We start from the raw sequence: 13,763 nt of genomic DNA on the forward strand, positions 1-13,763 counted from the left end.
TTGCCCCCGAGGCAGCCGCATCGCGGTGCGGGGCCGGGACGGACGCCGGGACGGACGCCGGGACGGACGCCAGGACGGGCAGGGGTGAAACCCGCGGGCTGCCCCAGGCTCTGCCCCCCCATACCCAACCCATGAGGTCACATCCTGCACCCGGCACTTTTGCGGCAGAGGGCTCGGGGCTGGGGGAAGCGCAGAGTGCCTGCTCAGCAAGGAGCGTCCCCCATCCTAATTGGGAACAAATGTTCCCAGCCTGGCTGGGGTTTCCTTGCTGGCTCAAAGCAAATATTCCAGGGCTGCCGCTCAGCCTGCCCCTTCCCAGGGCAGCTCCTGGGCCGGCAGCATCGGTGAGGCAAAGCCCTTGGGACATCCAGCTCCTGGAAGGGACAGGAGAGGAAGGAGAAGAGCAAGACAGCAGCAGGGCACAACCCTTATTAGACATCAGAGAAATCCCCCGCCCTGCCTGCAGCCCCAGAGGTGTTGGGGGCCTCCCAGCCCTTCCCACTGCCCCAGCCCCAGCAGCCAAGGGCATGGGAAGGGGTCCAGCCCCATGGGGACCCTGTCCAACAAGCGCAGTCCCTGGCCACAGGCGGACCCCAGCTGCGTCGAGGCTGAAAGGGCCCTGATGCCCAGCTGTGCTTCCTCCGCCTCCTCCTTCCCCCTCCAGCCCTGCTCAAAGCCACGTAGCAGCATCTGCCGAGTGCCCCGTGCCAAGCTCGCTGGTCCCCCCAGGGCCTCCCCCCGGGTCAGCACGTGCTGTGGCACCCAAAAACCTGCCACCCCCCACAAACCTCTGCTGCCACAAAACGGCAGAGATACCCCACCCCAGGTGGATCCTGACCCCGAGCATCCCCCAGGGACATGGATGTCCCCACCCCAGGGGTCCTGACCCCGAGCATCCCCCAGGGACATGGATGTCCCCACCCCAGGGGTCCTGACCCCGAGCATCCCCCAGGGACATGGATGTCCCCACCCCAGGGGTCCTGACCCCGAGCGTCCCCCAGGGACATGGATGTCCCCACCCCACGTGGATCCTGACCCTGAGCATCCCCCAGGGACATGGATGTCCCCACCCCACGTGGATCCTGACCCTGAGCCCCCCCCAGAGACATGGATGTCCTCACCCCAGGGGTCCTGACCCCGAGAATCCCCCAGGGACATGGATGTCCCCACCCCACGTGGATCCTGACCCCGAGCATCCCCCAGGGACACGGATGTCCCCACCCCAGGTGGATCCTGACCCCGAGCCCCCCCCCCCAGGGACACAGACATCCCAAGTGACACCCAACCCTGAGCACCCCGCAGGAGGAAGGGATCCACAGATGTCCCCAACCCCAGGGTACCCCCCCAGCCTCCCCCAGGCAGGGAGGCTCTGGGACCCCTCTACACCTTGGGGATCCCCAGTCCTCCCTGGGCTGCAGGATCTGGGGTGCCCCACTGAGCTCCAGTGCCGGGTGGGGGAGAAGGGACCGGGCACAAGGGGGAAAGCCAAAGCAAAGGCATGAGGAGGAAGAGGGGAGTGAGGCCAGGGAGGAAGGAAACGCTCCATCCCCAGGCACTTCCCTGCACAGCCACGGGCACCGAGGGCCGCCTTGTGGCAGACACCAATATTGGGGGCCAGCTGCCCTTGGGCATCCCCGGGGCACCCAGTCCCCCCTCGGGCACCCAACAGGAGGAGCAGACTGGGAGCTGGTGGAAAAGCCGAGCAGCCAGGCAGCGGGGACGGCCAGCCCCGGAGAGGATGTGCTGTGGGAACGAGGAGAGGGAGGACGGTAGAGGTGCACGGCAAGGCTCCATCGCCCCGCTGCCGGAGCTCCGGGCACCTGGAGATGACTTGCCCGACCCTGGCGCTCCCTGTGCTGCTTAACGGCATTTCAGCCCTGGCTGCGAGAGGCAAAGCAGAGCCAAGCCAGGGCTGGGGCCGGGGAGCCAGACGGGATGTCTGGCCGGAGATGAGCCGGGAAGCCGATGCCTTCGGGGACCCCTGAGCCGGGGCATCCCCCCCTCCATGCCAAAGCAGGGGTCGGGACCCCTGTTACTGATGCTCCCAGAGGTGGGGGGACATGGGGGCCCCACCAGCTCCCGGGTGGTGCGAGGCTGGCAGGAGCCCAGGGCCGGCTCTGGGTGGCTCTGAGTGGCCTTTGCCAGCAGAGGGGACTGTTGCTTGTCTCTCCGGAGGAGCTCGCCTGGAGCCTGACCCATGAGACGGCTCAGGAGAGGACATTTACTCTTCTCCTCCTTGCCCTGGCGAGGACAGATCAGGGATTCTCCCATGGGAAAACCATCATCTCTCCCGGAGAGGGAGGACCAGGAGCAAAAGCTGGCAACCAGCCTCACCCCAAATTATGTTTTCCTCCCTCTTTTGTTCACAGAAACCTCCCAAGTTTCAATTTTTAAACCTCTTCCCCTCGCCAACCCGCTGCCCTCCCCCCAGATAAATCAGCTGGGAGGAAAAAAAAATTTAAAAAGAGAAGAAAAACACTATTCCCCAAATGCTCCCAACGAAGCAATTCATAACCCCACCGTGACGGCTCGGCCGTGCGGCTGAAAGCTGTGAACGAAACCAAATGTTGAGCTGCCGCTTGCCAAGTTTCGGAGGCTGCCGGCGAAACCGGCGGCCAGCCGCGGCCGCGAGTCCCCACCGGGCTCCCGGCTCCGCTCGGCGCCTCCCACCGCGCACATCTGGAGAGAAAGAAGGTTGCAGCTGGGCACAGCTGGATGCAGCACCCCAAGGCGGGGGGGTTGGCCGGGATGGTGCCCTGTGCCCCCCGCTGCCTCCCCGAGGCGGTTCTCCCTGGTCAAAGGGATGCCCAAAAAATGACACAAAGCTCAGCCGCGGCTTGTGCTGAGCCCAAAACTGCCCTGGCCACTGAGAGGCACTAGCGTCCCCAGTGAAACCATCACTGCCCCGGGACTGTGAGACCCTCAACGAGCCCCGCCTGGGCTCCCCGGCCCCGGGTTTTGGAGCGGCATGGTGCCAGTGAGCCACGGCGGAGGGATGCCTGCAGCCAAGCCCTCGAGGACACACACCCACCAACCTGCCCTTGGACATCTCCCAGCCTCCACGCCGAGCCCCACGGCAGCCCTCCAGCACCCCTCCGGCACCCGGGCATGGCACTCAGGCTCCAGTGGGGGGATTTTCCCAGCCGACCCACACCGGCGGGGGGGGAAGCCAACCCCTCAAGCCACCCTCCCAAAGTGCAAAGAAACACCTTGTGCTTCCCCAGGGCTGAGAAATCACGGCGGTGTTTGCTGGAGCAGGGCTCAGCCCTCCCGCAGCTGGCGTCAAGCCCACGTGGGCTGGAGCCAGCCCGGCTGCGGAAGAGTTAAGCCCCGCTGCTCACCCGGGTCTCAGGGGCCTCCCACTCACCCGGCGTGGAGTATGAATAGCTGCGCTCCCCTCCGCTCCCAGCCACTTGCTTCCCTCCCGGCCTTCCCTCTCATTCAGAGCCCCGGCATCCTCCCCGGCATCCTCCGGCAGCGCCGATGCTGAGCATGGAAAGTTTCGCAGGGGCGAGAGCCCTGGGCGAGGAATCGCTGCAGATGTGGGACCTCAACAAGAGGCTGGAGGCGTACCTGGCCCGCGTGAAGTTCCTGGAGGAGGAAAACGAGGTGCTGCGAGCCGAAATCCAGAGTGCCAAGGGCAGCCCCGCCGGGGACTCGTGGCGGGCAAAGTACGAGGAGGAGCTGCGAGCCCTGCGGGATGCACTGGACCATGCCTTCAGGGAGAAGTGCACGGCCGAGCTGGCCAGGGACAACCTCTACGAGGAGGTCCAGCAGGTGAAAAGCAGGTGCCAGAAGGAGCAGGCAGCCCGAGAAGAAGCCAAGAAGCAGCTGTCCTTGAGCAGGAAGGAGCTGGAGGAGGAGAGGAGAGCGCAGATCTGGCTGAAGGAGAGAGCCGTGCAGCTGGAGAAGGAGGTGGAAGCCTTGCTGGAGGTGCACGAGGAGGAGAAAGCAGGGCTGGACCAGGAGATCGCGAGCTTCTCGCAGAGCCTGGAGAGCTTCCGCTGCGCGCCAGTGGCTTTCCAGCCGGTGGAGGTGGAGGACTACTCCAAAAGGCTCTCGGAGATCTGGAAAGGGGCGGTGGAGACCTACAAGACGGAGGTGTCACAGCTGGAGGGTTCCCTCTGCCAGGCCAAGGAGAACCTCTGGAAGGCAGTGGAGGACAACCAGCAGAGCCAGCTGCAGCTGCAGCACCTGGAGAAGGACCTGGCGGGGCTCAAAGCACGCAAGGAGATGCTGGAGGAGAGCCTGGCCCGGCAGTGGCAGGAGCAACGGGGGGAGGCAGAGAAGTTCCAGGTGGGTGAAGGCACTGGGGAGGTGCCGGTCCGGAGGGGGAGAGTGGCGTGCTGTGGGTGCCTGGGGGGATGCTCAGGGCACCCACCTCCTGCAGAGGGATGGGGGGGGTGGATAGCAGGAGGCAAGATGGAGGGACCAGGGGAGGGATGGATGGTGGCCCTGGGTGAGCTGCAGATGGAGAGGAAGCTGGGGAGGGTGGGAGGAAGAGCAGAGTAGCTCCAGGACAACCTTGTCCCCATCACAACAGGGACCCGGGGCCACCCCGCTGCAGGGGAGCAGCACCCAGACAGCAGGTCCTCCCCCACCCTGCCCAGAGCTGCTGCTCCACATCCCGCTGGGCTCCAGAACCAGGGTCCCAGGGGAAAGGCAGGCCCTGCCCGCTGCCCCCCGGGTGCTGGGTGCAGGCAGCAGGGTGCAGGCAGCGGAGGGAGGGGGGGTGTGTGGGGAGGATAAACTCTGACCGACTTTGCTGCAGCTGCAATGCAACAGCTGCAAAAGTAATTCAGCAGAGGGAGGTGGCGGGGGGGGGGGGACGGGGCTGGAAATGCCAGGGATGGTGCAGACGCCGCCTGGGGAAGGGTCCCTCTTTGTTCCAGGTCTGGAGACTGGCCAGGGGCACCATGGAGCAGAGGGTGCCGTGGCCTCAGCTGCTCGCCCAAAAGATGCTTCTTTCCCATGCCGGTGTCCTGCAGTCCCAAACTCCCCCAGCCTTTCCTCCCTCCTCCAGCAGCCACCTCCCCCCTCGCTTTTCAGCCCCGCTCCTCTTCTCACCCCCTTCTCCCCACCTTCAGCCCCTCCATGCTAAAATCGAGAGCCCAGCACCCCTCTCCCCGCAGCACCCCGAGGGGTGCTGGGTGAAAGCGAGAGCCGCCTGCGTGGTCCCACGTGCGGCAGGGCTCAGGCAGGGTCCCTGACCCCCCTCTCCGTGCCCCCCGCAGCTGGCGATGGAGGCCCTGGAGCAGGAGAAGCAGACGCTGCGGGTGCAGATCGCCCAGGTGCTGGAGGACAGGCAGCAGCTCATGCACCTCAAGATGTCCCTCAGCCTGGAAGTGGCGACCTACAGGTGAGGTCCCCGATGGGGACGAGGCTGGGGAGCAGCCCCTTCCCCGACACCCTGCACGGCAGTGGGCACAGGAGGGGGCCTGGGGCACAAGGGGGGGTCTGGGGCGCAAGAGGGGGTCTTGCATAGGGGCAGCCCATGCCCCTCTTCCAGCCCTTCCAGATGGCCCCAGACAAAGGCAGGCTGCCAGGGGACTGGGGGGACAATTAGCATGAGAATAGGGGCTGTCCCTGGCCGGCCAGAGCTGAGGGGCCTCCCCGGCAGAGCATGATGTCACCCGGCAGCGAGGACACTAATCCTGGGGACTGGGGGGGATGGGAGGGGAGACAGGAGCAAGGGAGATCGATGCAGTCCCCTCCATCCCCCCATCGAGCCAGGACAGGGCAGCAAAACCATCTGCAGTCCCTTTTGTGCCTCAGTTTACCTGCAACGCAGCCACGGTTGCCCCAGCGGGGTGTGCACAGGGGGCAGCTCAGCTCTCACCACGGTGCAGACGCCCGCCCACCCGCCCCATAGCACCCACCCGCCCCATAGCACCCACACACCCCCCTCTCCTTGCAGGACGCTGCTGGAAGCAGAGAGCACCCGCTTGCAGATGCCAGCCGGGGAATACAAGCTGGCCAACGGCTTGCGAGGTAAGGGAGCGCCGCCGGCACCGCCGCGTCACCTCGGGGAGGGCTTCGGGGGGATGAGGCTGAATATAGACACGAGCATTTTCCTGGCAGCGCTCGCTCGGCCACGATAGGAAGGTGCAAACAGCGGCCAGGGGCTCCTGGCACGGGTCTCACAGCCACAGCGCTGCAGATAAGGCCTTATCTGCTTCTTTGCCTCTTTTTTTAATTCCTCCCCTGCACGGGAAGGTCAGGAGTGGATCCACGTGCCCAGCGGGGCCACGGGCTGTTGTAACAGGCTGAGGATTTCTATTTTCCTCAAAAAAAACCAAAAAACCAACAAGGAAAGCCTGTCACCTGCGCGCTTCCCCCAGCAGCAAGACCTGACTGTGGCTACAGCCAGGCAGAGCATCGTCCCCACACGGTGCCGAATCCCCTGGGAGCATCGGCTGCACTCGAGGGAGGAATTTCCCACTTTCCGTGAAGGGGCTGTTTAAAAATAGGAGAGGGGGCAGCGAGAGGCACCCAAGGCGGCAGGGGAGGGATGGGGGAGCCGTACGAGCGGCTTTTCGGCGGGCTCACCGCGCTCCCCCTCGCTCTTTGCAGATCTCAAGCTGGAGGTGAGCAGCGGCAGCAAGCTGGCCCCGGTGAGCGCCGAGGCCAGGCGGCTGCTGCCCCGGGACCACCGCACCAGCCCCTCCATCTTCCCCAGGGCAGAGGGGAGGGGGCAGCCAGCAAAAGCCCAAAGCAACGCCCTGACACCCAAAAGCCAGAGCCCCGGTACCAGGGAGCTCCAGAAAATCAGCTCGGTCCTTCATGCCACGGCACCGCAGGCTGCCAGCATGGCCAGGGAGACGGGTGCCCCCAGCCACCCCGCACCGAGCCCCTCGCAGCCTGGCAAAGCCGCCCCTTCTCTCTCCCCAGAGCCCCCCAGCCCCGTGCCACCAGAGCCGGGGAGCCTGGGGGGAGAGGGTCCCGCCTGGCCAGGGGGAGATGGGGGTGAGACGAGCCAAGGGAAGGAGCATCCTCTGCTCGGAGCCACGGCAGAGACCCACGACGCCAGTGCCGAGCCCCCGGGAGTGGCGCCCACCTGCAGCCTGCGGTACCCAGCCCAGCTGGTCAGCGAGGTGCTGGAGGATGCTCTCAAAGAAATGAAAGACGATGCTCAGCCCAAAGAAGAGCCCACACTCAGCGCTGCGTGGGCCCCCCGGGATGCCTGCGCCCCCAGCCCCGTTCCCCTCCCAGAGGCTTGCAGAGGGGCCAGGGAAGGGCAAGACCCCTCCGAGGGTGCCGGGGCCGGGGAAGCCCCCGAAGAGGAGGAGAGGGCTGGGGAAGCCGTGCTCCAGGAGCTGGGTGCAGAGAGCAGCGCTCTGCGGGACAGAGCTCTGTCCCCGCCAGGACTGCATCCCTGCGGCACGGCTGCTTCCCTCAGTGCCGCGGTGAGCCGGGAAGAGATGGGAGCGTGGGAGGAGGAGGAGATGCCCACCGTGCTGAGCCCAAGGGAACCAGAAGTGGTGGCCCAGGAAGAGGACATGAACAGCCCTGGCCAGACGGGGACTGGCTGGGAAGAGCCAGAGCGAGGGGAGGACGAGGTGGAGATCCCAGGCATGGAGGCATCACACCCCTCGGAGGATGAAGAGGAGAGGGGACCCCGCAGCCCCTGCGGGGAGGACGGCGATTTCCAGGGTGAAGAGATGGATGCACAAGAAGTGGAGTCCCCGCAAAGGGAAATTGAAGCTACTCGTGCTGTCCCTGTGGAAAGCCACCTGGTTTTGCCCATGGAAAGTCACCTGGAAGAGGGGCTTGTTGATAGAGAGCAGGAAAAATTTGAGCATCAGGAAATGCCTGTGTGCGAGATGGATCTGGCTGCAGAGGAGGAAAGTGGCCAGGAGACGTGCCCAGGGCAGGAGACATGCCCGGAGCAGGAGCCCTCGAGCATCCATGAGGCCATCCCAGCAGAAGAGGCTTCATCGGGGGCTGAGGAAGATGCCATGGGAGGAGAGGACCCAGGTAGAGCAAAAGATGGTGAGGGAGAAAAGGGAGAGGCCAGCGGGGAGGCGCTGGGAGGAGATCCCCAGGCAGGAGAGGCTGTGGGACCTGAAGCCATGGGGCAGGAGAGCAGAGCCCAGGAGGAGCCTGGGGACCTGCAGGAAAGTGGCTTTGTAGAAGAGGTGCTGGAGCAGGAGGAGCTGGAGCCAGAGCTGGGACAGGAGCCCTGGCGTGGGAGGGACGATGGCAACAGCCAAAAGCCCCATCCAGAGGACTGGAAGGTGACAGCAGAGGACACAGAGGGGGCTCTGGGGCCAGAAGAGCCAGCCTGGGCAGATGACACCCCTACGGGTGCAGGAGGGCTGGAAAGCGAGGGCAGACACAGCATGTCACCAGCAGAGCTGGAGGAGACCCAGGAAGATGATGAAGATGCCGAAAGCCAGGGGATGAGCCAGGAGCAGCCACTGCTGGAGGCTGAGCCGGCACCGGGGCTGGTGAGGGATGAGCAGGAGGGCACCGCGGGGCAGCCCACATGGGCACCCACGGATGCCCCCGGGCAAGGGGACAGCCAGGAGCCGGCCGAGGCTCCGGAGGAGTCATGGGAGGTGCAGGATGAGGATGCTGACGATGAGCTGGGCTCAGAGCCGGGGCAGCTGGAGAGCAGCAGCACCGGCCACACGGCACTTCAGCAGGTGGCGGGTGCCGGCGCCGAGGGCGGTGAGTCGGCGGAGGAGGATGCTGGGCGATCGGGAGAGCTGGAGCAGGCGCTGGGGACGGGCAGGGTGGTGGAGCTGGAGGACACGCTGCCAGACAGCACGCCCTTGCACCTCTACGAAGGGGAGATGGTGGCTGTAATCGCACCCGGCCAAAACCCTCCAGAGACTGAGGAGACCACAGAGATGGCCCCCACATCCGAAATAGCTGCGGAGGATGAAGGATGGCTGGAAGGTGGGGACAAGCCACCAACTCCCACCGTGCCAGAGAGCCACGAAGAGGAGGCAGGGATTGAGGTAGCCCCTGCCGTAGAGGGTGCTGAGGAGGAGGAAGGCTATTTCATGGTCTCTGCTCCCAACCAAGAGATGTCCAGCTCGGAGGAAGCCGAAATCTCTGAGGACTTTGAAGAAATCAAAGTTGAAGCAATCGAAGCCAGCAAAGATGATCTGGAAGCTCCTGGAGAAGCATCTCCGGTGCCACAGGACGAAGGGCACTTTGAGGGGTTTGTTGGTGAAGCAGGTGAAGATGTGACGATGCCCACAGAAGAACCTGAGATGCCAAAGGATGAGGATGAGGAGGATGCTGGGGGTTTTACTGCCGAGCTGGAGGAAGGTCAAGCTGTGCCCGAGGCAGATCCCCAGTCCCCTGGGGCCGTGGGGCCCTTAGCAGGAGATGCTGATGAGCCGGCCGAGGGTGCCGCGGGCTCCGACGTACAGGAGGGACCAGGGTGCTCGGAGGGCTTGGCCACCGAATCGGTCGAGGAGCCTGACGGCACGGTGGAGCCGGAGAGCGATGCCAGCAGAGCCGAAACGCTCCCAGGCTGTGACCTGGGGCTGGTGGGGCAGCAAGAGGAAGAGGAAGAGGAGGAGGAGGAGGAGCCCATCCCTCCGGTTGGGCTTCAGGCCCAGGTGATGGCAGTTTCTCTACTGCCTGACCAAGCAGAGCAGACATCGGATGAGCAGCCGTCTGTGGAGGAGGAAGCACCGGACGGTGACAGCCCTCCCCTGGCCGGGGACGAGGAGCCCCCCGAGGCTGACCCACCTCAGCCAGGCTCCGCATCGGAGCAGGGAGGTTTTCTGGAGGTGATTAAGGAACCCCCAGAGGTGGATGACCTCTCTGTAAAGATGCCGGCAGACGTCATGAAAGACTCTGATATTTTGGAAATAGTTGAGCAAGCCCTGGAGTTCAACCAGGAGGTGGTGATGGGGGCGAGGGCGGCCGAGGGTGGGCAGCGAGATCCCGGCAGGACCGAGCTACACCAGGACACCGGGGAAGACTCCTTGCCCACCTCATCCAGCGAGGAGGAGCCGACGGTGCAGGAGGTACCAGCAGATGCAGCACCGGGGACAGAGGGTCCGGTTCGGGCTGAGAACGGGCTGCACCGGGAGGCCAGCCTGGAGGACCTGACCGAATTCACTGAGGAGGTGCTGAACGGCATCGCCGGCGTGCCACCGGCACGGGAGTTCCCTGCGGAGACCACAGACCCCACCGCGGTGATGCCACCGCAGCTCCCTGCTCCCGGAGATGCCACCCCGCGTGGCAAGCACGGCGGGGCCGACACCGTCCCCATGCCGTCCTCTTTGGGGGATGACGTCTTGTGCCTCGCGCCTGACCAGCCGCCAGCGTGCCGGCTGAGAGCCGAGCAGGAGCCCTGGTCCTCGGGGGACGAGTGACGACGGCGGGGGGGGACCCCTCCGGTAGCCCCCTCCCTGCCAAAACCCAGTACCCTCACTTCTCCCACCCTCCCATCTAACGCTTCTCCATCTCCTTATGATTTTTAACATATTTGTGTGGAGTTTTTGCACCCCTTTTCAGAGTGAAGAACCACCAAGCTCAGTTCCTTCCCCCCCCCCCGCCAGCTCCCCAAATTTGCATGCTTGCTCTGGGACCCCAGCCTCATTTTGTGCCCCCTCTGGGTGGGTTGCTGTGGCTGTATTTAATTTAAACCCCATGTTTCCCCCTTCCCTGTGATCTCCTCCTTTCATCTCCCCCCCACCCCAGCACAACCACCCCAGGAAGACCAGCTGGAGGCTGGGACCCCAACACGCTGCACCCCGGGACCCAGTGCCTTGGGGCAAGGGCACCCCGGGGTCCCCAGCCCCAACCCGCCGATGCTCGCGGGGCTGACCCACGCCTTGACGTTAATTTAATAAAGCCTCATCCTCCTGCTTGGACCCGCTGCAGCCTGGCTCTCCTCATTCCCGCTCTCTGGGGGGACAGGAGGGGAGGGGGCAGCAGCCCCGCGGCAGGGCTGGGGGGGCAGGGGAGGGCATGGCTTGGCGGGGGGTTGCACTTCCAGGCTGCTTTGTGCCAGGAAAGCACGCCTGGGGCCATCCGTCAGCATGGGCTGTGGACAGGGTCCCCAGGACGATGCTCACCCATCCCCAGGGCAATGTACCTCCCCGGGGCGATGCTCCCCCTTCCCTGGGGTGATGCTCCCCCATCCCTGGGTTGAGGCACCCCCCTGGGGCGATGCTCCCCCATCCCCAGGGCCCTGCGGATGCCGCTCAGGGCTCGCCGCTGGCCGGGCACTTTGCCGCCCGGGCTGGCCGGCGGGAGCGGGACGCGATGCCAGCCCACCCCATCCCCGTGCCAGCGCCTTCAGCAATGAGCCAGCAAAACCAGCTGCTATTCCTGCCCGCATCGGGCAGGCTGCCCGCGGGACAGCCAGCAGCCGCACAGCCCCGGGAGCCGCTGGGTGCCCCCAGCATCGCAGCGGGGACCCCGTCACCCCGGCCGAGGCGGCTTAGCCCCTTCTCCCAAAGGGTGCTGGGCTACGAGGAGCCAAGGGGGCTCAATCACCCTGTTGTGCGGCCGGGCGTGGGGACGGCACGGGAAGAGCCGCATAAATCAGCCTCCGGCCAGAGAATGGGCTCCTTTATGCCGGGCAAAGGGCTGAGTCACCCCGGGCAAGGGGACGAGAGGACCCGGGTGGCCACGGCATCCCTGGGGACCGACAGCCTCGCACCCACGGGTGCGCTCAGCATCGCTCCTTGGGTGCTCGGGGACTGGCTGCCCGCCTGGCTGGCCCCGCCGCTCGCCCACGCGCCAGATTTAGCCCGGCCATGCCCGTGCCAGTGCCCGGGGATGCTCGGAGCCAGGGACCGATAAGGACCCAACGTTTATCTGCCTTCCTCCATGCGAAGCCCCCGGCCCCCTCCCCTGCCCGAAGGCGACGGTTTCCTTTTAAGGCTAAACTCCAACGGATCCAAACACTGTAATAAAAAAAAATAACCCCTCCGATTAGTTTAATCAGGCGCCGAGCCTGTGTTCAATCAGCCCTTGGCCCAAACGCACCCCTCCGGTGAGGCCTGGGCAGCATCAGCCCCGTCGGCGGCCGATGGCAACTCCAGTAACGCCCCCCCCCAGACCCGCTGTGTCCCCCCGAGTGGTGCCCCGAAAGCAGGGCTGACTGAACGCTGGGGTCCCCGGGCGAGGAGGGGCGGCGGCGGGATGCTGCGGAGGAGCTTCGCAAAGCAGGGGGTGACATTCCTCCCGAAATTAATCCACATTCCAGCCGGTGCTGACAAAGCGACGAGGGGGGACAGATGGCGGGGGGGAGGGGAGCCCCTTCCTCACCCTGAGGAGGAGGAGGAGGAGGATGGGAGAAGGCTGCTGAGGGCTGGGGGTCACCCGGCGGGGTGGGGATGGCTGCCGGGTGCTTTGCAAACCCCAAGGGCTGCAGCCCGGAGAGCAAAACCCCAGCGATGCTCAGCTGCAGGCTGCAAGAAATGCATGAGTGAGTGTGCATCGGCGGGACCGAGTGTGTCCCCAATGGCACTGAACATGTCACCAGTGGGACCAAGTGTGACCCCGATGGGACTGAGTGTGACCCTGATGGGACTGAGTGTGACCCTGACAGGACCAAGCACGTCCCTGTGGGATGAAGCCCATCCGTGATGGGACCGCATGTGCCCTGACGGGACTGCGTGTGCCCAGGTCCCCCCAAGACGGACCCCAGCGCAGGGCTGCAGCTCGGATGCCCACCAGACACCCCCTGCCCCAGACCAAACCCCACCCGGTTCCAACCCACCAGCCAAGCACACGCAATCTGATTTTGGGGACCACGCTTCTTTCGGGGGACAGAAAGATAAGCAGAGGTGCCAACCCTGCACCCAAAACCTGCTCACGTGCCCGGATGGAAGCACCGTGCCGGTGCACATGTGCGTGCAAAGGGGTGCAAAGTCGGGGTGCAGGGGTTCCCAGGGGCCGCGGTCACGGAGGGGGCTGTGTGGGGCTGGCCGTCCTGGTGCTTTAAGAGCCCCCCGCAGCCCCCCGCAGCCTGGCCCCCCGCCAGCCGGGGAAGGGTTTTGTTTCCTTTAAGGCTGGGCAAGAGGGGGATTTCAATGGAGCCCACACAAAAACTCCCTGTGGGGTGAGCCAGCGCCGGGACGGGGAGGGGGGGACGAGGCGGGATGACCTCAGCGATGACTTCATTCTGCTTGCAGCTCCCAAAAATCATGGGAACCTTATAAGGAAAGGACTAAAAATACAGCTGGAGGGGCACGGGCAGCCCCTGCTCCCCCTCCTCAAAATGAGCCCTTGGGGATGCTAAATCTGGGCAAGCAGGAGCCACGCTGGGGCCACCAGTGCCCCGGGGCTGTCCCCGAGGGGGACGTATGATGGGGACAATCGATGGGGACCCAAAAACCCCCACGGGAGAGGCAGGCTGGTCCCCCACACGAGACCAGGGCAGGGATGCGGGCAGTGGGTGTCCCCCCAGCAAGGCATTGCCTTCCCCAGCCAGCACCGTCCCTTCCCGCGACACCCCCAGGGACGTGCCGGGGGGGTGGGTGGCTCGCCCACCCCCCTCGCCTGCCCTTCACCCAGGTCAGACACCCCCCAGGAATAGATCCCGCCAGCTATAATAAGCTCCATCCCGGTTTTGGGGGCTCGCCCAGCTGCCGGGTCGTGACCCCCCCGGCAGCACCGTGCCCCAGCGCCGCGACAGCTGCTGCCAAATCGGGGCGACGCGGATGCCTGCGGCCGAGCCCCGCGGCACGAGCCCCGCCGGGAATGCGCGCCTGGGGCCGTCCGTCAGCATCAGGGAGGATGATGGGGTCCCTGGGGCGATGCACCCCCATCCCTGGGGC

At 65.3% G+C, this 13,763-nt stretch overlaps 1 protein-coding gene across 1 annotated transcript; it reads left to right on the top strand.

Annotated features, from left to right (window-relative positions):
• The first annotated feature begins 3,379 nt into the window (after positions 1-3,379).
• NES (nestin) lies at positions 3,380-10,844 on the top strand. The gene is made up of 4 exons (XM_064474794.1): positions 3,380-4,296; positions 5,235-5,359; positions 5,918-5,991; positions 6,574-10,844. Exons 1-4 carry the CDS (start codon positions 3,484-3,486, stop codon positions 10,341-10,343), a joined length of 4,782 nt encoding a protein of 1,593 aa, XP_064330864.1. The 5' UTR covers positions 3,380-3,483; the 3' UTR covers positions 10,344-10,844.
• The last annotated feature ends 2,919 nt before the right edge of the window (positions 10,845-13,763 follow it).

Source organism: Phalacrocorax carbo, chromosome 28 (assembly GCF_963921805.1).
Source record: "Phalacrocorax carbo chromosome 28, bPhaCar2.1, whole genome shotgun sequence".
NCBI lineage: Eukaryota > Metazoa > Chordata > Aves > Suliformes > Phalacrocoracidae > Phalacrocorax > Phalacrocorax carbo.

Bases quoted from the DNA above. Each gene is read 5' to 3' on its own strand.
- NES (XM_064474794.1), top strand. From the start codon at position 3,484: ATGCTGAGCATGGAAAGTTTCGCAGGGGCGAGAGCCCTGGGCGAGGAA. The intron at 4,297-5,234 runs GTGGGTGAAGGC...TGCCCCCCGCAG, and splicing joins GGGAGGCAGAGAAGTTCCAG to CTGGCGATGGAGGCCCTGGA. The intron at 5,992-6,573 runs GTAAGGGAGCGC...CGCTCTTTGCAG, and splicing joins GCTGGCCAACGGCTTGCGAG to ATCTCAAGCTGGAGGTGAGC.